Raw genomic sequence first — 24,357 nt, 5'->3', positions numbered from 1 at the left:
GTAGGGCTATGAAACCCTTGGATGCTCATTTTCCCCCATCCTACCTAGTGATGATCATCCTCTCATGGAACATTAGGGGGTTGTATAGCATCCCTAGACAAAAGGCTATTCATGATTTGCTGAATGATCATTGTCCTTGTTAGTAAATAGTTTTTCCCCTTCAACAAGAATTAAAAAATGTAACTTAATACACCTGACAAGGACAAAATGTACTACCAGTTGGATCAATTATCATTGATTGATAACTATCCTCTAAATTAAGAGGTACAACTCCCTCATAAAAGATATACAATGAATGCAACAAATTGATTATGTCTTTAGCCTAAAGACACAAAGAGGTTTCTAACATTCATCCATCAATATGGAGTAAATGAAATTATTAGATTAACACCTAAAGAGAGAAAGAAAATAAATAACTGTATGATCACCTATTTGACTTTCTACATTATAGAAGAGATAAGAAGAATTGCAAATATCATTATGCAAAATATAAGCATGTGGACCATAAGATCACATACATCATGTATCTGGTGTAATAATGTAGGACTATATCTAAAATAAGAAATAAAAGACCACACGATCCTTTAAAACTAGAATATGAATGCACAAACCATAGGATCAAACACATGCATATTTCCTTTATTTCAAATACATAACATAATAACAATAGTATTATTACATCCCTCCATTACAATCAATTTGCAAAAAAATAAAAATAGCTCTCCCTTCCATATTACATACTATAACTTCCTTTTCCTGTAGCAGCTATAGAATTCCTCCTCTAGAAATGAAGAACCTTGATACCAAAGAACCTCCTCTTATTAAATATTTCAACCCAGTCATTGCTAACTACATAACTTCCTTTTATTTTGAAACTATTCCCCAATAGTTTCTTCCCGTAAATTTTTTTCACAAATGTCTTAGGTAATAATTAATTCTCTAAAAGAATGAATTGTTTTAAAGTCTTCCTTCACTTCATCTTACCCCCCCATTAATTAACCAAATTTACAACTCTTCTTATTATAATAATAATTAATCTTTATAAAATTAATTATGTCAGAGATTTGTTTGGATTAATTTAATATTTAATTATATTTCATTTGAGTATTTTAATATTTAATTTTCTTTCCAAAATTAAATATTATATGATGAAAAATAATTTATTAATAATCTCTAAGAGCTTACCTTTTATATTTTCTCACATAATTGAATGGGAGGGAAAAGTTTAGGATTTTGAAACCTTAGTTAACACTCCTAACATTTTTTTGTTTAGGAGACTAAGTTTTTAGTAGAGTCTATGGATTGATTTTCCTCAAGTAGTTGACCTTTTAGGAAATATGAGTATGTTAGGGATATGGGAATGGCTAGTGGTTTGGCTATCTTTTGGGACTCTTAGAAAATTTCTCCCATTTTTTAGGTGTGGGTATGTGCAGGATCATGGTGTGCCAAAAAGTGGCAATTTGAAAAATATGTAGTTCTAAAATGCCTCAAAACATTTCAAAATCTATTCCAGCTTTTTTTCCACCCACCCTGATTCTAAATGAAAACAATTAATATCTTTATAAGTTCTACTATATCTTTTGATACCAACGCTATATGGTCAACATTAAAAACATCCTAAAAATGTGTTTTTGGCCTGTTTTTATGTGATTTTTACTTCAAACATGTATCTGACAACTTTATTTTTGCCAAAATTAGATGAAATGAAAAGAGTTTCTTAAGAATGTTGTTATCTTTCCATAAATGTAAGGTTTGTCAAATTATGAGTTCAGTAAGTAATTATTACTTATTTTATAATAGAATTACGTATAAAGTGTTAATTGGCACACTACATGAAAAACAACTATAACTTTCAAATGGTAAAACATTTTTTGAATCCAAACAATGCATCACATTCTATGTTTCTTCCACTATAAGGAAAAAAAAATGAAAAATTAAATTTTGTAGAGTTTTGAATTAGTTCAGGTGAGTGAGATATGCTTTATGGATTTGATTGTGTAGAGTTTTTTTATCATCAATATTTCGGATCATTTTATGTTCTTCTCTTGCATCTTGATGATGGATCATGTAGTATGATCCGAAATGTTGATGATAAAAAAACTCTACACAATCAAATCCAAAAAGTATATCTCATTCTCATGGATTGTGGAAATCTAATAGATCTTAGTTAAGGTGCTCAGACATGTGAGTTTTTTAATTCCAAAAATACTAAAGTCAAAAATTAATTAATTATTATTTATTTAGAATAAAATACGCAAAAATATGTGTCACATCTAGGCATGAATCTACTACTTATATCTAGAAAATTATTTAAAAATATTATCATTTGATTTTGATTAAGGTGGTTAGACATACGTCTACTTCTTACTTTCATTCTAAATTTTTTGTAATATTGCATTAAAATTCAAAATCTTGACCAATCATTTTTTTTTTTTTTTTGAGATAACTCCTAGTAGTTTAGAAATTAGATTCAATTTCAAAGAGATTATTTTCTCTCAGCTTTTTGATATAAAGATAATAACAAGTAGAAAATTGTGTGTCAATTTGACATAACCCTGATTTTCTAATTTTAAATTGCCACTTAAGAGCATAGTTTGGTTGACCATGATCTTGCACACACACGTCTTCTTGTTAAACTCTCTCTATGGTGGTTTCTTATATGGATTCTGGTGAGGTGATCCTAATTACTAATGTATATGCACCTATCAATTTTTTGGAAAAGGTCAAACTCTAGACACATATTTAGCATGTTAGAAAATTTAATTGTTAGCATCCTTAGGTGTTAGCAAAAGATTTCAATTTAGTTTTAGGTCTAGAAGAGAAGTAGGGTGGGTTGGCTCGGTTAGGGCCTTCATCTAATCTTTTCTATTAAAGAATATAGATCTCTTGCATCTTTCTAATATTAAGCATGCTAATGTTCTCTTTACTTAGAATAACATATGGAATGGAGTTGATTCTATCTTAGAACATCTTGATATATTTCTTGTTTCTTTGTTTTGGGTTGCTAGTGTCATCACTCTCTCTTCTAAAATTCTGGACTAGATGGGTTCTAATCATTGGCCAATTAAATTTTCTACTTTTGGGGTGATTATTTTTAAGAGTCCTCCTTTTAAGTTTCACCTCATGTGGCTTTGGTACTACTCTCTTCATGATCTTATTTCTAGGTGAAGGAGGATTGGTGCCCCTAGTTTTGGTATTGCTATATTTTCTATTTCTAAAAAAACTTCAATATGTCAAAAGGAAGCTCAAGAGATGGAACAAAGATTATTTTGAGATCCTTCATTCCATGAAGAGGCTTTCTAAGGATCATTTGGATGTCATTACTACACATATTTGGGATCTTGGTTTCTTAGAGGATCTGGCTACTATTGAATCTATTGCTTCTAGAGATGTAGAAGTATGGCAACTTTGGGAGGAAATATTCTAAAAGACAAAAGCTAGGGTTGATTGGGTATAGGAAGGTGATAGTAACATTTCCTTTTTCCATAAAACTATGCAATCTCATAAAAATTTGAGCTATATTTCTTCTTTGGTTAATTCTAAAAGTATCCATTTATCTTCCTTCCCAACTATGTTTCAAGGGGCTACTTGGTACTTTTCTAACCTCTTTTCTAAGGATTATCCCCATACTAATAATGAAGAATATATTATTTTTTCTTTTATTTCCATCCTTATTTATCAAGAAATGAATGATTATCTTGTGTGCTCAATCTCTTTGGCTGAGTTGGAGGAAGTGGTCTTTGGTATGCCTAAAGGAAAAGCTCCTAGCTTCAATGACTTTCCTATTAAATTCCTTCAAGAATTTTGGAACATTATTTATCAAATTTTGTTAGAAATTCTTAAGGAATCTTATTCTATTAAGAATATGCTTTGGGCACTAAATTCTACTTTCTTGGTTCTTATTTTTTTTAAAGATGGGGCTAATCAAATCAATTTTTCAACCTATTTATCTATGTAATGTGGTTGACAAAATTATTACTAAGTTTCTTTCTAAGAGAATTCAAAAGGGGTTTCCTACTATTATCTTAGAAGAACAAGGAGTTTTTTTTGTAGGAACACAGATCTTAGATGGGGTAGTTATTTCTATTGAAGCTATCCACTATATGGCTAGCTCAAGTGAGTGATATATGTTCATTAAGTTGGATATGGCTAAGGCCTATAATAGAGTCAAATGGAGCTTTCTATGGAATATTTTTCTTGCCTTTGGCTTTAGCTCAGTGTGGGTGATTTTGACTATGAGTTGTGTCACTTCTTCCTCTTTCAATGTTCTTCTTCATGGCCAACCTTCCTAGTTATTTGGTTCTTCTAGGGGTCTTCTCTAGGGTGATCCTGTTCCCCCCTATCTTTTCATTATTATGGCTAATATTTTTGGTAGATTCATTAAGTATTAGGTGTACCATTACTCTATCTAGGGGTTGCATTAGAGGGAATGGTTTAACTTCTCTTTCTCATCTTGAATTCATTAACAACCCTTCTTTGCAAGAATTTCTAAAGTCAAGCAAAATGAAGCCTTCGAGCATACTTTGGATATTTATTTGGTAGTGATAGATGAGATGGTTAATGAACATAAATCTTCTTTATATTTCTTTAACACTTATGATCCTATTCAGTGAAGGATTTCTAATATCCTTAGGTTTCAGATTGGTTCACTCCCTTTGACTTATCTTGGCATTCTTATTGCAATTTCTAGGTAACCATGACTCTTTTGGTAGAATTTGATTAACAAGCTTTAGGAGAAGGTAAATAACTAGACCCATAGATGGCTCTCTATTGTTGCTCGTGTTATCCTTCTTCAATCTATCGTTCAAACTCTTCCTATTTATATAAGCATGGTTTAGGATGCTTTTGTTTACTTTCTCAAGTAATTTGATGCTATTTCATGATAATTACTTTGGAGTGGTAATTTTTGTAACTCTAAATGGATTTTTACTATTTGGAAGACTATTAGCAGGCCTAAGAAAGAGGGTGGTCTTGGCCTCTAATCTGCTATCTTGAGTAACAAAGTTTTGGCTACTAAGCTTTATGAACAATGGTGTTCTAGAAAAAATCATATTTGGGCTCATATAATTACTCACAACTAATTTAAAGGCCTTAATCCTTGGTTTGTTTTGATGCTTCCTCTTGAAGGTCATGGCTCCATGGTGTGAAATACTCTCAAAGTTGGTGCCTAATTAGTTAATAGGGTCCTTTTCTAGATATATAAGGGAGGCTTTGAGGCTTGTTTGGTCTGGTGCTTAGGATGGAAACTCTCCCATCTTATCATTTACCCTCATCTTCAGACTTTGTGTGATTCTTTTCATGTTGATGGATGGGATAAAGTAGCTCATTATAACACTACTTATCAGTTGGGTCTTGATGTTGGATATATATAGAAGTGCTCTTCAGATTAGCCTATTAGGGTCTTAGAGGAGGACAATAAGGATCTTTCTAGGATTTTTGCCTCTAGGGAATTTTATTATTTACTAGGGCCAGAGGTTTTGGTTTGGGGTGGTACCCTATCTTGTAAATATTTTGTTTCTATTAGGTACCAGGAGATTACTAGAAAAAATTTATGGGATGCTAAGCTCCCTCGGTGGAAACAAGTTTGGAATAAGTTTTCTTGGTCCTAATGTAATTTTTTCATGTGGCTGGTGGATCACAATCAGTGTCTTACATGGCATAATATTTCTAAATGTGTGTTCCAAGACCCATCTTTTTGTGTGTTATATGGTAATGGAGAGGACTCTCTCTCTCTCTCTCTCTCTCTCTCTCTCTCTCTCTCTCTCTCTCTCTCTCTCTCTCTCTCTCTCTCTCTCTCTCTCTCTCTCTCTCTCCTCTCTTCTTCCATTGTTCCTTTTCTACCTAGTTATGACATCTTTCATGGAGTTCTTGGGGTTTCTCTTTTTTTCATCCTTCCTCTTTACTTGAGTTTTGGGATCTCTTGGGGAGTACGCCCTCCAAGGCTCCTCCTCTTTACATTGCATAGATTGCTAGCCACTATTTTTTATGAAAGTAAGGAGTACAAAATCCCAAGGGATATGCAACTATCCTTCCTAAGACCTACTCAAGACTAGGGTAGATGTGAAATGGTCTTTTATCCACTTATCAACTTCACACTCTCAACTTACCCTATCTTCAAAGTAGTCTATAGTCTTCCTCAAAATAAAAACCACATACATACCTCACTTCACCTAGATTCTCTAGGATCTTAAGATTCCATACAATATAACACCTCATTCTCCAACATTCCATAAAATTTCTTGGCCAACTAATATGTCCAAGGATTCCCAATACATAAAAATCAAAAGTTACAATAGGAGGCCTAAAAGGGGCTGAATCCTAGTAGCCCTGTTTTACCTAGAATAATGTTGAACTCCAAAACATTCCACAACCACCCAAAAAAAATTTAGAATATCTTATCATATGAAATACCATATCTAAATCCCAAATATGAGGTAAGGATCTCAAGTTTAAGGCCTTTTCCTATCAGTCCCTAGTTCCCAAGCTTTTAGGCTTAGAATTGATGTTTGGCTTTATAGGCTCACCATAATGAAACCCATGAGGGATTATTCTCTTCAATTACAATTGGTATCATGTTTCCAACTTTTCCACTAAAGAGTTTTCCTCTACAACTCCTAAAACCACTTCTGTGCTATGATTTTTTACAATTAGGATGTTAAAAACTAGAGATCACAATTACTATGATGAGGATCATCAAAAAATTTACCATGTATTTTATTTACACATTCAAACCCTCCTTCAGAGAAAATACTAAGATATTTTACCATCAATACTAAGGGAAAACAAAAATATACATAAAAACCCTCATTCCAGACTTAGGGTAAACAATAGGTATTAAAAAAACCTAAAATTAAAGAGAGTTTTCTTCTATTTATTGTTTTCTTCATCACATATCAAAGATTCAACTTTATAAATTAAAAAAATCAATTACTTATTGTCACCATATACCCAAGTTTAGAAATAATGCTGCTGACTGTGAACAATTTTTCTCTCCAAAGAAGTGTATTGATTTATTCCAAATCTGTACATGGCATCTCTAACCCTCAAGATGGAAGATAAAAAAGTTATATATCCCTTACCTTGTCTTTAAAAATTAATCTACATATTATTAATCCAAACAAAGCCTTGATTATTGAGCTTCACTCATTTCACAAGAAAAGTTGCATGACAACTTTTTTGCAATTTTCACAATTTTTACATTTTTCTCAAAATCATAACATAAAAACTTCACCAAGGCCACCCAACTATACCAAAACATGAACAAATTTCATGAAACTTAAAATATATGATTTTTTCTCAACTCCCCATGTTTGACTAATCATTAACCACCCTTTTACTTTTCTTGTAACCTTAGAATAACATGAAATCAAGTTTTCTAAGATTCACAATAAGAATATCTAAACTAACTTGTGTCAACATGGACACTTATTGACCTTCACATTCTCCTTATTGGTGTTTGACCACCTTATTTAGGACATAAGGCCCCTGCACCACACTCCCCTCATTTGAGAAAGTCAAGTCCCTTGAGTTGCCAAATGTTGAAGAGTTGTGTCATGTTTTATGATGTCTTCTTTAGTCATCCAAGTTGCTTCTGCTTTAGGTAGACCCTGCCATTTCACCAAATACTCCCTGTATGTCTTGTTCCTATCCTTCTTGACTCTCTTCGTATCTAAGATGCATTCCAACTTTAATGGTTTGTTAGGTAGAAGATCCTTTATTCATTCTACCTTAGCATCTGCCTTGTTGTTGTCACAAGAATCGATGTTGTTGTTGTCCCCTTTGTATAATTTCAGGTCTACAACATTAAAAATGGGTGATCTGGCAATCCCTTGTGGTAGTTCTAGCTCATAAGTATTATTTCCTTACTTGTGTAAAATCTTCTAGGGACATATCTTTTTTATTTTAGTTTGTTGCCTAGTCCTTTAGGTAACCTATCCTTGTTTAGGAAAGCCATCACTAGGTCACCCACCTTAAAATGAATCCCCTTATTCTTTTGATCTTCCTTATCCTTGTACTTATTTATTGATTTATCCAAATGATTTATGACTTGACCATGTACTATTTTCATCAATTTAGCAAGTGTCTCCCATGTGGCACTTCTAGACTTCATGTCTTGCAAATCCATTAGTTCCAAGGGTTCTCTTTGACCACCTAAACTAACATTTGACTACTCCTTTTATGGTATCAAGTATAGGAGCTACTATCCCACTAAAAACTTCAATAAATTTCCTATAGAAGGTATCTAGGCCATGAAACCTTCTAACATCCCCTACTATCCTAGGACTCGGCCAATTCATAATAGATTCTACCTTACTAGGATCCATTTTTAGACATCCTTTGAAAATCACAAAATTGAGATATACTAATCAGATTTAAAGAACTCATATCCTTCCAAATTGATAAGTAGCTTCTCCTCATGCATATTTTTCATCACCATTCCAAGATGTTCAAATTGTTCTTCTCTATTCCTGCTAAATATTAGAATATCATCTAAACATACTATAACAAATTTGCCAATAAATTCTACTTAAACTTGACTCATTAATCTCATGAATGTGCTAGGTGCATTTCTCAAGCCAAATGGCATCACTAGCCAATAATATAGTCCCTCATTAGTCTTAAAGGTTGTTTTCCACTCATCTCCTATTCGATCCTAATTTGATGATATCCTAATATCAAATCCAATTTAGAATAAACACATTGCTCTCCTAGATAATCCATTAGATCTTCAATTCTAGGTATGGGAAACCTACACCTGATTGTGATCTTGTTAATTTCCCTTGAATCAACACAAAGTGTCCACTTACCATCCTTCTTAGGTGCTACCACTGATGGGCATGCATATGGACTCAAATTTTCCTTCACCAACTCTTTATTTAGAAAATCTACAACTTGTTTGCTTATTTCTGCATTCTGCTATGGTGTAAGCTTATAGGTAGGCTTCTTGGGAAAGGTTGCACTAGATACTAAGTCAGTCTGATGACTAATGCTTCTAACTAGTGGTAAAGATTTGGCTTTCTCCTCTACAACTATGTAAGGGTATTGTTTTAATAATTCTTCCACCTCTACAAGTATTGGTTCTTGCTTTTTGACTTCTTCTTTTGGCTTAGCAAATAGAGCATATCCTTGAAAATTATCTTCTTTAGTCAATTGTATAAACTCTTTACCTCTAACTATATTATCACCCTGATATTTCACCAAATGATTAGGTAAAGGTTCCATCTTAAATCATCTCCCATTCTTCTTTATTAGATAATTTTTCCTTTCACCATTATGTTATCCCCTTACATCAAATTGTCATGGTCTTCCTAGGATTAAATGACAAGCATCTATTGAAATGATTTCACATAGTACCTTATCTTTGTACTCTCCAAGTTCAAACTCTACCCATGATTTTTCTTCAACAATATAACTATGGTTCTTGTTCAACCATGAGATTTTATGGGAAGCCACATGAGATAACCTCTTAAACTTGCACTATTCTTCCATCTCTAAAGATACAACATTTTCTATTGATCCAAAGTCCAAAATTATCTTACACAATTTTCCATAAGCCTTGCCTTGAGTTTTGAACAAAGATTTTCATTGTGGTGGCTCTATTTTTTAAGGTACTTTTACAATAGTTCTCCTTAATATAATACTTTCCCCATAAAACACTGGTGTTGTACTCCCAACTTATGTCAAACTATTGTTGCAACATGATTCATCAGTCCTTATTATTTGATTTCTTCTATCTCTATCTTGATTAGAGGAATTTGTGTTCTTGAGTGGACATTGAGCCATTGTGTGCTCTAGCTACCCACATGAGTAACACATGATGGCTTCTTGACCCCTACTTTGTCCTCTACCCCCTGAATCCTTGGTTTCCTCTTTGTGAACTTTCACCTCTACTCTTACTTTCACCACTTTGTTGATTGTATTTTGGTCTCTTTTGGAAATTTCCTCTTCCCCTTAGCTTATTAGTTCTTCCTCCTCTACCCTTGCTAGAAATTTCTTCTCTCCTCTTTATCTTCTCTTTGACCTTTACTACCAATTGAAAATAGTTTGCTATTGTGTTGGGCATAGGATGGAAACTTCCTCTAGAATGTTAAATCTTAGACTAGTCAAATACCTTGCCACCTTCACACTATCTGGCTCCACCATTCTTGATCTGATGAAAAGCATATGAAACTCCTCTATGTATGCACTTACAATTAGCTCCCTTTGCCTTATATTTTGCCTCCTCATGTGAAATTGGACTATATATTCCTCTAGAATATAGGTGTCTCTAATCATGTTAGAAATTACCTTCCAAGATGTAATTTTGTTCTTGTTTTCTTTTTTTGGAATTTAGAAGTGGGAAGATACACTTTTGAGAGGGGGGGGGCAGGTGGGGTGGGTGAATCAGAAGTATCTAACTTTAACCTCAAAAACCTTTTAGCTAAAAACATTCACATGCATCTAATCTATCTAATAAGCATGAAAGTAAAGACATGCATGAAAATAGATAACACAAGATTTGGTAACCCAAAAACCCTCCAAAATGAGAAGGTAAAACTAGGGTGGGGATGACACCCACAAAATATTACTATAGCAATGTATAACTATTCAAGGTTACAAAATTGGACCACTTCTATTGGTCTACCCTATGAAAGGCCAGTCCTATTAAAGAGTTTGCACCTTGTTAAAAGTGACCTAGTTAAAGGATTTCACTACCCATTTAAAAGTTTTCCTGGTTAAAGGACTTTAATACATTCACTTGGAATGCCACCCTATTAAAAGATTTAAAAATGGCTGCTAGGCCAATCTAATTCCATAGGATTTCCATTATCTAATACAATTGCTACAGAGAATTAGAAAGTCTTTGACCTGATAGCTTTGCAATCTTCAATTGCTAATTCTAGATCCTTGTTCTATTCTTGCTGATCTGATCCTTGCTTGATTTGATATGTCACTCTATGATATTCTGATACTCTGTTCATGATCAACTAAATGTTGCAATGCTGCTCTATTCTTCTAAGTCTTTTCACACTTCCCTCTAAATTTCACTATAGTTCACCCATACACTTCTCTCATTCACTCATACAATGGGGTTTCATCCTCCTTTTAAGGATTTTGAAGACTTAGGGTTAGGTATGAATCTATGATCCATATTCATTCTTCATTTCCTACTCAACTCATGCACTTTTCCTATTGGTTGCATGCCTTTTCCATTTTTCTTATTGGCTGCATGCTAATTGCATAGGTAATGCAAAAGATTCGTTCTTATCTTGAAGACCCTTCGAGATCCATCCAATGTTGGCTCCAAAAATAGTTTACATCTAAGTTTGTGAGGGCATAAACTCATATGTTGATTCTGTGTTACTTGGATCATACTATTTGTTGATGCTTAGCTCATATAGAAAAACTAGCTCACTCAGCTCCTATAGCAAGTTTGTTCCACTTGGCTTCTATAGTGACTCGACACCTATACTTTTCTTGGCACTTGAACTTCCCTCGACACATGAAGATTGCTCAGGACCTGAAATTCACTCGGTACTTGAAGATTGGTCAGAGCCTAAAGTATTCTTTGGCTTAGTATTCATTGTAGCTCAACATCATCTTGAGAATTGGTTAAGCGTGTTGACACTCAAATGTCAAAACCATTCTAAAACTAACAATCTCCCCCTTTGACATGAGTGGAAAAACACTTAACTGACCATTATGCATTTGATCTCTATGAGTATGCTACACATTCTGTTTGGCATATGTATAACACTACAAAAACTTATTCAAAATTTTGTATACCCCAAAATCTTATAGGTCCCCTTGAGTTGATGGGCCATTACCATTCCTGTAACCAAAATTCTAGCATTGGATATGTCTGATACTTTTTGCCTTATTTGCCTTTATATCTATGTACCCTGTTTTTGCTTCTACTCTTTTGCAACTCCCCCAAAACATAATATCTCTCCCATTATTAATTCGCCCCCTTTTTGACACTTATGTCAAAGGGTTTTAAGGATTAAGACCATATTTTTCCAAAAATATTTTATTGAGCTCCATAATCATCTTGACAGATGCATCCCAATAATCTAAAGCTATCTCCGATGACTTGTGCTGGATGGCTATCTCTATTGCAAGATGAACAAGGCCTTCTAAAGTAGAAATATTTGGATCTTTCTTTAGAAAATTTTGTGCATAAGCCTGCTCCTTATGGAGTACTTCCAGATGTGGATTTATGGAGGATTGAATTTGCATTAGTTTGGCAAAATGCTTCTCACTCTGAGCTGGATCTTTTGGTAGTTGTGTGCTATAAATCATTAGATTTTTCTCCAAGTCTAGTATCCTTTGGCTTGTTTCCTATGTGAAATATGACTCACACAACTTTTTGTACAATTAGAATACATTCTCAAGTACTTTCTTTACTTTTTCACTCTTCTTTGCCAATTCAACTTGTGAAAGTGCTATTTCACTTAATATTTTCTCATTTACTTTTCCTTGAAATTTCTTCTTAGACCATTCCATGAGTTTCACATTGGTTTCCTAGTCTTCATTAGTCACTTTTTCTACAATATTGGTTAGTTGTTCCAATATAGGCTTGGTTTCATCATGTTTCTACAAGCTGAAGGCATCCAAAAAGATGTCCTTAATTTCATGTAATGCTTGCCTTTGTTTATACTCCTTCCTCATTATTTCTTGATTTTCATTCCTCTCTAATGCCTATTGCATGATGTTTATTTGTTTAAAGCTCATGGTTGCATAATCAAATTTGGGTATCTTTATTTCTTCATCTAATGTAGGGTCTCCACAGTGAAGTACCCTTGAAACCTTGGTAGAGCTCGAGCCTAGTGTAGAAATTTGCAATGGCATTGTGTGAGTGCTTGGTTGTTAAATGACTTTTGTAGGAGTGCTAGTAGTTGGTGGATTTACTAATGTCTATATGGCAGCCTACTCCTCCTTTGGAGTGTCCTTGTCTTCATCTGATCTCCCTGGATCAATGATAATTATTTGAGATGTACCTTTTGTTTGTACTGTAGAAATATATGTAGCAATATATCATGTTTACCTTGTTGATGTGTCTTTATCTTCTTTTGTAGTCAACCTTTGTAGCATGGTATCAATTGTTACAGATGTGTCAATTTTGGCTAATGGAAATGGTGATGTAAGCACTAGAAGTTGAACACTAGTAGCTATAAAGATGCGGTGGTTCTTGTGGATTCACCTTATCTCTAGATGAGTCAACTACTACTTTTTGCAACTCATCCACACTGACCAATACTGGATTAGTACATAACTTTTCTTGTTGAATGGATTGGTCAAGGATATTTTTGAGATCCTCTAAAGTCAATGGATTGATGTTCTGACAAGATTTGTTAGGAACATCCTTCATAGTTATGGTATCTGTAGGTGTAGAGATGACATGTGGAGGGCTAGGAGGTGGCAATTGTCTATCTTGCACACTTTGATATGTTTGTTGCTCTTCAGCTATTGCCATTTCATCTTCTTTGTCTATTTCCTCCTCCACTATTTTATCTTCCTTCTCTTTCTTACTGGCCTTAGCCTTAATTGTATCTTCATCCTCTTCAGTGTTCTTTCCCTCAAAGGGATTTTCTTCTCCATCCTGGATAGTTGTTAATCCATAGATTAATTTCCATATTTGTGTGGACTTTTGGACAACATCTTCAATTTGATTTTGAAAAATTTTGAAGGCTTTGTATTTGGGTGCAAATTTTCTCCCATAATTCTTATTTGCCTTAGTTATTTGACCTTTAGTCAAATTTGGCATTGCTTGTTCCAATGTGGATTCTCTTATTTCTTTTTCCATTTTAAAACAATAATGCCACTTATTTTCAACAATTTCATATGACTCCTTGGGCATTTTATTGTCTAATTCAAGAGGAGTGTTCTTGAATTCTTCCACCATGGCATATATTGATTCTTCAACTTTATTCTAATCTTCTCTACTCAATTTATTAAAATCAATATTTTTCAATTCAGAAAAATCTACATTCTTCCTAATATTATCAAAAAATTTATCAATATTTGACTTAGGAGCATGGCTTGCCACTCTAAATTGGCTGATATCTTCATATTTTGTCCTTTCCTCATCATCTAACTCTAGTTGTGCAACATATCTTCTCTCTAGTTTCTTCTAACAATACCAGTCAACTTAGTAGCCTTCTTCTTCTATTTTTCTTGCTCCTTGGCCCTTTGAGTTGAGGCTCTTGTGGTGGCTCTTGTTACTAGTATAGTTGGCCTGAATTGGGTTGGCTTTGCAACCTTCTTTTCTTTAGGCTGGGCTGTAGGCTATGTTTTGGCCTTTCTCTTCTTGGGCTCAGCTTGAGCTAGTGCTTCCTTGGCTTCTTCTTCCTCAACACCTTCTTCCTTTTCTTAATCCTCACCTAAGCCTTGTGTCAATGCAAGAGCTTGATGTTCCTCTTCTTCATCATCATCATCTTCCTCTTCCTCGGCATCAACACTTTCACCAAATCTTTTCCTAAATTGTTTTACTAGTTTATCCTTTTTCTTTAATGTGGAGGCAGTCTTCAACTCCATTTCCAATTTGGATTTCACAACATCATATGTTCCAAAAGGTTCGGCACTCTTATCAATTTCCTCTACAAGCAATGCTATGATTGTTGTTGATGCTTCATCAATATTTACCTCATATCCTAATGGTCTTATCCATCTAGTCCTTGGAATTGTTTCTTGGATATAAGTATGATCAATATCAACTAAGAAAAATATATCATTGATGCACTGTTCCACTAGGGAAACTAGTATCCTTAGTCTTTGCTTCATGGATTTATTAAAATCCTCAATGTAACTAGTCATTAGAGATTCAAAGTTGTCTCCCATTTTCTCATTGTACTCATCGATTTGAGTAATAATTGACTTATTTGATTTCCAATCTACAATGCCAAAAGAGGGAAATTCTTCTAGAAAATAGAAAAATATACAGATCAGAATTGATCCAAACTTACACTGAACACCTTTTGATCTTTTTATTTCTCCTAGATTCTCCATGATCTACAATAATATAAATTTTTCTAGATCATATGTATGATCCTTCTTGACAATTTTGTAGGTCAAACCCATAGCAATGCATGGGATACTATTCAATCTGCTTGATTGATAGAAAGTTCAGAAGGGGATCTATGATTGTATCAATAGTCATGCCCCTTTTGTTCCATTTTTCCCCAATGTTCTTTTCAATAGCTTCCTTAGAATCACTTCGCAAGGTCTTGTACCAATCTAGGGTTGGAAAAACTATAACCCTACGCATGATTCTCTTTGTTATCTTGATAGGTCCTCCTTCTAACCATAAATAACCATTATGTATTCTTCTTAGGACAATTTGTATCCATTTAGTTTTGAAAATTGTGGGCAAATCTGGGGCATGAGTTAAGCCCTTTCTTTCAACTCTTTGAAATTCTTCCTTTAACACTCCATTTTCACATAGTTTATCATATGCTTGATGAATCTCCATGTCTCCTATTGCTCCAACCTTGCAATTGTAACATTTCCTAACATCTTATGCCATCATGACTTTGAGAGAAATAAGGGATAGTGTGCTAACAGGGTTGTTCTTATATCCAACTTCTAGAATTGACCTCAAATCTGGTTGTTTAACCTTGTTGCTAACTAAATGAACCTTGAAACCTTCCTTTTCCTTAGGGATTTTAGAACTAGAAGCCATATTACAAATCTAGGGTTTCAAAAGATATTAAACTTTATAATTGTGCAACTCAACACTTGAGGAATACCTTAGATTGATGAAAATAGTACTTGATCTTTGTCAAAATCTGTGCAAAAACTTCAATTTCTATTCATCAATCACTTCTATGCTCTTCTTATTCATGCTCTGCATTCGAATGACGAGAAATGATAAAAAAAAATTGAGCTTATACTCTTCAAAACATAGCATTAAATTCTTAGTGCATATACAGTTGTACACTTGGCTTCTTAAAGATTTCAACATAACTCAGCTTCCATTGGCTTTCCATCACTTGGCTCCAACTAGATTTCCTCTTCACTTGGCTTCCATTGCCAACTCGGCTATGACCAATCACTCGACTCCTACTGGCAGCTTGGCATATACTAATATTCACTCAGCATCTAAGGATGACTTGATAACACTAGTGAAAACTTGACTTTCAACTTTTTATCTCTAATCATGTTGATCTCTTCTTTTCAGTAATATCTTATTTAGGAACTGATGTATGATAAAGCTTAGTAAATTAGTCCCTCATGCCTTCTATCTACTTAGTTTGATGAAGTGTGATCACTTGACCTCTTAGGTGAAGTGATCCCTTCATTTGATGAGCTACACTCATCTTTCTTCTTCTATGTCTTATTCATTTCTCCTCTAATGTGTTCAACATCTACCTTCTCTTTTCCTTTATTGACTTCTAACTTGGGTGCCTTTAACCTTTTTGAGAAATTCCTGCTGATATGACTAGTCCTCAAGCAATTGAAACATGTGTTTTGACTTAACCATCTGCTATAGTTCCCTTTAAAATGTGTCCATATGCAATTTTTAGGAATGTGTCCATATTCCTGATAGTAATAACAGCTATACTTGGTGTTGTAATCCCAATTGTAGTGATGTCCATGGTTATTTCCTTTTGCAAGCTAATTAGGTGTCCACTTAGGCTTTGATGTTATGATAGTCTTAGTCCTATAGTTATGTGCTTGATGTCCTTGTTTTTTGCACTTGTGACAATAACTTGCATTTTTAGGATGTCATTCTAATAGGCATTCTTGCTCCTACATAAATTACAGTTATGTCCCTTTTTACCACAGAAATGAAAAGTAGGTTTAGTGTTCTTACCTTTGTTTCTTCTTTCTTCAATAGTCTTGGATGACTCTCCTTCTTGAGTGCTAATGTAACCAAGTCCTGAAGTGTCATTGCTTGGCCTTGGTGATTTTAGTAGCTGCTCAAAGTACTTTATTGGAATTCATTAGGTTTTTTGAAGCTTTTTGAAATCTCCTTTTCTCTTTTTAGGTCATTTTGCAGTTGTTCATTTTGCATCTTTAGTGTGGAGATCTCAATGTCCTTGACATTCAGTTCATGATGTGCATTTATCATCTGGCTTAAGGTGTCTAGCTACATGTTAGAAATTATTTCAAACTTAATTATCTTTTCCTCCATTCTATTGGTAAGATTTCTCTTGTCTTCTTCAAGCATAGCCTTATATTCAATGGCTCTTCTCTTATATTCAGTCACCTTGCAAGCCATCATGGCTTGTGATTCTTGTTCAAGCTTGAGTATTCTGATTTCTTCTACTTGAACTCTATTCTTCTCCATCTGGTCTGCTATTGCTACATCAAACTCTTTGGAATCTCCATTTGAAAACATATTTGAGGTGTGGATCTCCTTGTACTATGTGTCATTCTCAACTATGGAAATTTCTCTTCTTCTCTTTAAGGATTTTCTCAGTTCCTCTCTAGCTTCTTCTAGTGCATGTAAAGAAAGTTGTATATCTATTGCCTGATTCTCTATGATCTTCCCAAGTTTGTAGACTTCCATTTTCCAAAACTTTTCTCCAAGTTGTAAGGCTCCTTCTTGTAAGAACCACACTTTGATACCAATTGTTGGAATTTCCAAGTGGGAAGATACACTTCTAGGGGGGGGGGGGGGGGGGGCGGGGGGGGGGGTGGTTGAATCAAAAATATCTAAATTTAACCTCTAAAACCTTTTTAGCTAGAAAAATTTACATGCATCTAATCCATCTAATAAGCATGAAAGTAAAGACATGCATGAAAATAGATAACACAAGATTTGGTAACATAGAAACCCTCCAAAATGAGAATGTAAAATTGGGGTGGGGATGACACCCACAAATAAGCACTGTAGCAATGTGTAACTATTCAAGGTTACAAAATTTGACCACTTCCAATGGTTTGCCCTATGAAAGGCCTATCCTGTTAAAGACTTTACACCCTATTAAAAGTGCCCTGGTTAAAGGATTTCACTACCCTACTAAAAGTATGCCTGGTTAAAGGACTTCAATACATTCACTTGGAATTCCACCCTGTTAAATGATTTAGAAATGGCTACTAGGCCAACCTAAGTCCATAGGATTTCCATTATCTAATACAATTGCTAGAGAGTATTAGAAAGTCTTTGACCTGATAGCTTTGCAATCTTCAATTTCTGATTCTAGATCCTTGTTCTATTCTTACTAATCTAATCCTTTCTTGATCTAATATGTCACTCTGTGATATTCTGATACTCTATTCTTGATCAACTGAATGTTGCAATGCTGCTCTATTCTTCTAAGTTTTTTCACACTTCCCTCTGAATTTCACTATAGTTCATCCATACACTTCTCTGATTCATGCATATAATGGGGTTTATCCTCCTTTTAAGGATTTCAAAGACTTAGGGTTAGGTATGAATCTACGATCCATATTCATTCTTCATTTCCTTCTCAACTCATGCACTTTTCCTATTGGTTGCATGGTTTTTCCATTTTTCTTATTGGCTGCATGTTGATTGCATAGCTAATGCAAAATATGTGTTCTTATCTTTAAGATCCTTCAAGATTCATCCTATGTCGGCTCCAAAAATGGTTAGCATTTGAGTTTGTGGAGGCAAAAACTCATATGCTAATTCTATGTTACTCGGCTAATACTATTTGCTGATGCTCGACTCATAGAGAAAATCTAGCTCACTTAGCTTCTATAGAAATTTTAGTCAATGTGGCTTCTATAGTGACTCGACAACTATACTTTTCTTGACACTTGAACTTCACTCGATACCTAAAGATTTCTTGGCACCTGAAGTTCACTTGGCACCTAAAGATTTCTCAACACTTGAGTTATTCATTGTAGCTCACCATCATCTTGAGAATTGGTTAAGTGTGTTGACACTCAAATATCAAAATCATTTTGAGACTAACGTCCTTGACTCTTTCTTCCTAAATAAAATTCCACCTAGTAAGTGTTTCCGCTTTCATCCTTGATTGAACTAGCCTCACCTTCTTCCATTCTAAAGTTTCATGATATGCAAAGTGACTCTCAAGAGTCTCCATCCAATCCATATTAGCATTCAGGTCTATTTTCCCTCCAAAAATAAGAGTATCAATTGATTTACTCCCAAAAGTGTCTAGAACTTTTACAAATTCTACTTGGTCTACAAGCATGTTATTGTACACATCATCAACATATTTTTCTTCTTCTTCATCTTTCTCTTCTTCAGCTTTATTGCGGTCTTCCTCAATCATTTTAGTAGCTCTCCACACTACTATTATCTTGCTTTCCAACTACAACAACTTATCTTTCAACTTCTGATTCTCATCCTTTTGCTCTTGTAATTCCTTGGCTAATTCCACATTTGTTACCATTTTTCTATCCCCAATGTAGAACATTGATTATGTTCAAACATTCAAATAGAAAGCTCCAAACTAAGCTCTACTACCACTTATCATGCAAGTAAGGAGTATACAATCCCCAAGGATATCTAGGTATCCTTCCTAAGACCTACTCAAGACTAGGGTAGATGTGAAATGGTCTTCTATCCACTTACCAACTTCACACTCTCAACTTATTGTATCTTCCAAGTAGTCTAGAGTCTTCCTCAAAACAAAAACCACATGCACACCTCACTTCACCTACATCCTCTAGGATTTTAAGCTTTCACACAACCTAGCACCTCATTCTCCAACATTCCACAAAGTTTCTTGGCCAACTGATAGGTCTAGGGCTTCCCAATACACCAAAATCAAAAGTTACACTAGGGGGCCTAAAAGGGGCTCAATCTTAGTAGTCCTATTTTACCTAAAATAATCCTAATATCCACAAAATTCCACACGACCACTAAAAAAAATTAAAGAATCTCTTAACATATAAAAAATAATATCTAAATCCCAAATATGAGGTTAGGCTCTCAATTTTAAGGCCTTTTTCTATTGAGCCCTGATTCCTAGGCTTTTAGGCTTAAAAGTGTTGTTTGGCCTTATAGGATTACAACCAAGAAACACATGTAGTATTCTTCTCTCCAATCATCATTGGCATCATGTTTCCAAACTTTCTAATGAATCCTTTTCCTCCACAACTCCTAAAACAACTTCCGTGCAATGATTTTTGGCAATTGGCACGTTAAAAACTAGAGATCACAATCACTGTATATGCAATACAATGAGGATTATCAAAAAATTCACCTTGTATGTTATTTAAAAATTCAAACATTCCTTCTCACCAAATACCAATATATTTTACCATGAATATTGAGGGGAAAACAAAATATAGATACAAACCCTCATTCTAGACATAGGGTAAACAACAGGCATAAAAAAAAAACTAAAACTAAAGAGATTTTTCTTCTATTGAAAAACACATATTTTTTTCTTCATTACATAGGAAAGATAAAAATTTCTAAAAGCACAACCAATTATTTACTGTCACCATGTACCCAAGTTAAGAAATAAAGCTGCTGACTATACACATATTTTCCCTCCAAAGGAGGGTATTGATTCATTCCAAATTTGTATGTGGCATCTCTAACCTTCAAGATGGAAGATAAATAAATTATATATCCCTTACCTTGTCCCTACAACTTCATCTAGCTATTGTCAATCCAAAAAAATATTTGACTACTGAGCTTCCCTTATTTTCCAAGAAAAGTTGCATGACAACTTTTTTTGCAATTTTTGCAATTTTTACATTTTTCTCAAAATCATAACATAAAAACTTCACCAAGGCCACCCAACTATACCAAAATATGAACAAAGTTTATGAAGCTTAAAATTAATTATTTTTGGTGAACTCTCCATGTTTGGCCAATCATTGACCATTCTTTGACTTTGCTTGTAACCTTAGCATAACATGAAATCAAGTTGTCTAAATTGCATAATAAGAATATCCAAACTAACTTGTGTCAACTTGGACACTTATTGACCTTCACATTCTCCTTCTTTGGTTTTGGCCACCTTATTAATGACCTATAGAACCTACACCAATTTTATTCTTTCGCATATCTTGTTGAAGAGGATCTGATGAATCTTTTAGGATGTCTAGATTGGTGTCATGCATCTTTTGTGGAAGATCTCCCACTCTCTTTGGGAGTCAATTTAGGAAAATTTTGAGTTAGATGGAGGTATGGATCCTAGTGATCTTGCTATTTCTAGATGCCTTAACTTTCATTTTCAAGATGGGTTCTCAGGGGCTACAAGCCATTGGTACCATAAAGTTCCAAACCATCCTAGATGTTGAGGGAAGAGATGGGTGAACCACATAGGACATTGGTTGCCTCCCCCACTCAGAGTTCTCAAAGTCAACACCAATGGCTCTTCTTAGGGGAATCCAGGTCCTACTAGCATTGGGGGTGTGGAATGATGCAACTCTAGAGAAGTTTAATTTCTTTTTTTAGTATATAATATTTTTCATACAAATATTCTCATGGAGGCTATAGCCATTTTACATGATGTGGAGAAATATTGTGTGAGGGGATAGTTTAAAGTTATCTATGAATATGACTTTCAAGTAGTGCTAAATTTTCTTACTTCAAAGTTGGTTGAGGATGTGAGTTGGCTATTGGCTTTAGTTGTTAATCAAACTCTTTTCTTTTGTACTTCTCTAGAGTCTATTAGTTTTAATTACATTCCTTGAGAATGGAATTGAGTTTTTGACTTTTTGGTAAAATGGGCATATGATCATTCTTAGGATTGGAACATTGTGGATAGGGGGTAGCTTCCCTTAGACCTATCTCTTGAGTTAGATGACCTTTTTGCTTAGTATAGAGCTCCTTGTTGAGCTCTCCCTTTTGTTTCTAATTTTGTCTTAATAAATTTTTACCCCTCTTTTAGTAAAAAAAAATAGACAAGTAATTCTCAAGATGATTGTGATTTACTATACATTTTCCATATGTGTTCTTATTTCCTTTTAGAGTGTAAGAAAGGTAATTTGAGAGAAGTGTTCCTGTTGCGTCTACTAAATGAGATTAGTTATGCTTAGTGTGGTATTAAGAAGTCCTCTCTTTAGGCTGTGATTGTTTTTGGGAAATTTTAAATTTTTTTTTTTGTCTGGGCTATGTTTTTATTGGTTCCTTTATTCTAATTAATTGGCTACATTTTTTTAAGGTGGCCTCATTTCTTGTAAGACCTCTTATCTACCACCTTTCCTCATTATTGTATGGTTTGAACTTTGGGCCACTATCTACTTTGTCCAATAGGAAGGTGGCTTTTTTCAAACTTCTTTTATTATTGTGAATAGAAAAATGTACACCAATAATGAAAGTGATTTTTTGTGTCTTACATGGACTTCATAAGTACTATTTGATGTTTTAAATTGTTTAAAAATTGGGTGACATGAACTTCAAAAAAAAATTGAATGGTGTACCATGTTTTATGCCATATTGATGATGGAGCTACATTTTATGACCATGATCTCAAAATTAAAGATATGCTAAGTTAGATGATATATTTTACTTTCATTTTTCACCTTGATTACTATTACACATATAAAAAACAAACTAGCTCCAAAACATTTTATCTATTACACTTTTAAGACATATCATAGAATTAACTTAAACTTCATTAAATACCAATAATATTGTACAAATTTATTTTGTTTAATATACTGATTTATCTTCTCTTAATAGATTTTATATTTTTTTAATAAAAGTATATTGTAATAAATACTATTTAATATATGTACTTTTACAAAATTACACATTGCTCACTAATTTATTAAATATAGTATAATTTAATATTATTTATAGATACATTTTAATTCATAGTATTTTGGAAAAAAAAACTTTATCTAACAACCCTCTACCAAAAAACACAATGTAAATGCACTTGAACATAAAGTTGTCTTTATTATTATTAATCTTTATCTTAACTTAGCATTGAGAGGAAAGACAACCGAACTCCACTTTCAAAAAGGAATAGTGTACATTAGCTAAAGCCTAAACTCAAAAGTGACTTACCAAAGTGGACGCTTGGAAATTGGTGAGATTAAAACAAAACTGAATGTTACCCTGGAAAAGAGTTACGTTTTAGTTTAGAGTGACAAGGGCCCCTCGTCCCGCTCAAGACATGGATGATTGAAATAGGCTATATTTTATATGCCTTGTACCATCTGCTGCCTGCGGTCCCCCATGAATCTACGAAAGCCACGTTGCGTTTATCCTAACCTCAAAAGGTGCCAATCTTCGATACTGATATCAGAAATTGTTTAGAAAATAATGCAAAATATCTTTCTCATGTTTTCAAATGAAAGGAATGTAAAGCTAATCAAGCTAAAGCATCTGCCAGCAGATACAAAAGTAGACCATTGAGGCCGTGTGAAACCAAAGAAAACTGGATTTTTATAATGGAAAACTTGTCATTGTAATTGAAATTATTAGAAGTGGCAGACAATGAATGTGAGATTGAAGGCGAGAGAATCCTCGGTTTCGTCGTTGTAGTTGGGCGGAGGAAGATAACTTTACTCCCGTGTGTGTTGATACCCTGATAATGACGCCGGGGAAACGGATCTTACTACAGCAACAATATTGGCGTTAGTGACGGCTATAAATACAATGAAGCCGTATCATTCAAGCAGCGCAAAGGTGCATCTATCCGACAGAAGAGAAGAAAGATTTGCAGAGCACGCTTTCCAATATCACAATTGAAGTGAGCTGAGGTGATGTTAGAATAAGATGTTCACATGGAATTTAAATAGAAAGGTGAGCTGATATGTTTGGTTTTTGTTTTGCAGGAAAGATGAGGATGATTTTAGGCATAGCGTTTGGATTGCTGCTGAACAGCATGGCGAATGTAGCGGAATGTGGTAGGCTTGTTGATGTTGCAGGAATCCTGGCAACATGTAAACCTAGCGGTTTTTTGAACGGCGACTCCCACGACTGCAATCGCGCTCATGGTTCGGATTGCTGCCAGTCGGGGAAGAGATACCCGCAGTTCAAATGTTCTCCCCCGGTGACGAGCAAAACTCCAGCCACGCTCACACTGAATGGGTTTGAGAAGGGCGAAGACGGAGGAGGGCCTTCTGAGTGCGACGGGGACTACCACGATGACAACTCTCTGGTGGTCGCTCTCTCCACTGGATGGTACGCCGGTGGCAGCCGCTGCCACGACTTCATAGTCATCACCAATCCAGACAACGGACGAACTGCGCGGGCCATGGTGGTGGATGAGTGCGACTCAGTGTCTGGGTGTGATGACGATCACGACCACCAACCTCCTTGCAACAACAATATCGTTGATGCCTCTCCTGGCGTATGGAAAGCCTTGGGAGTCAGTAATCCTGATGATGTTGGTGAGATGAGCATCACATGGTCGGAGACTTAAATCTCTTTCGTTCCTTTGATGTCGTGTGTGTCTTCCCCATGTACGCTGTGTCAAACATTACTTGTGAAACCTTATTTCTCACTCCATAATAGAGTAC

At 34.6% G+C, this 24,357-nt stretch overlaps 1 protein-coding gene across 1 annotated transcript; it reads left to right on the top strand.

The window, feature by feature from the left end:
- The first annotated feature begins 23,426 nt into the window (after positions 1–23,426).
- On the top strand, positions 23,427–24,260 carry LOC149565772 (kiwellin-1-like). Its single transcript, XM_089816378.1, has 2 exons — positions 23,427–23,469; positions 23,671–24,260. The coding sequence occupies exons 1-2, from the start codon at positions 23,427–23,429 to the stop codon at positions 24,258–24,260; spliced, it is 633 nt and encodes a 210-aa protein (XP_089672504.1).
- Positions 24,261–24,357: the final 97 nt, after the last annotated feature.

This window comes from Cupressus sempervirens, chromosome 3 (assembly GCF_028749045.1).
Source record: "Cupressus sempervirens isolate cs-2001-9-10 chromosome 3, ASM2874904v1, whole genome shotgun sequence".
Classification (NCBI taxonomy): Eukaryota; Viridiplantae; Streptophyta; class Pinopsida; order Cupressales; family Cupressaceae; genus Cupressus; species Cupressus sempervirens.
This window is presented reverse-complemented; position numbering and strand designations above follow the sequence as displayed.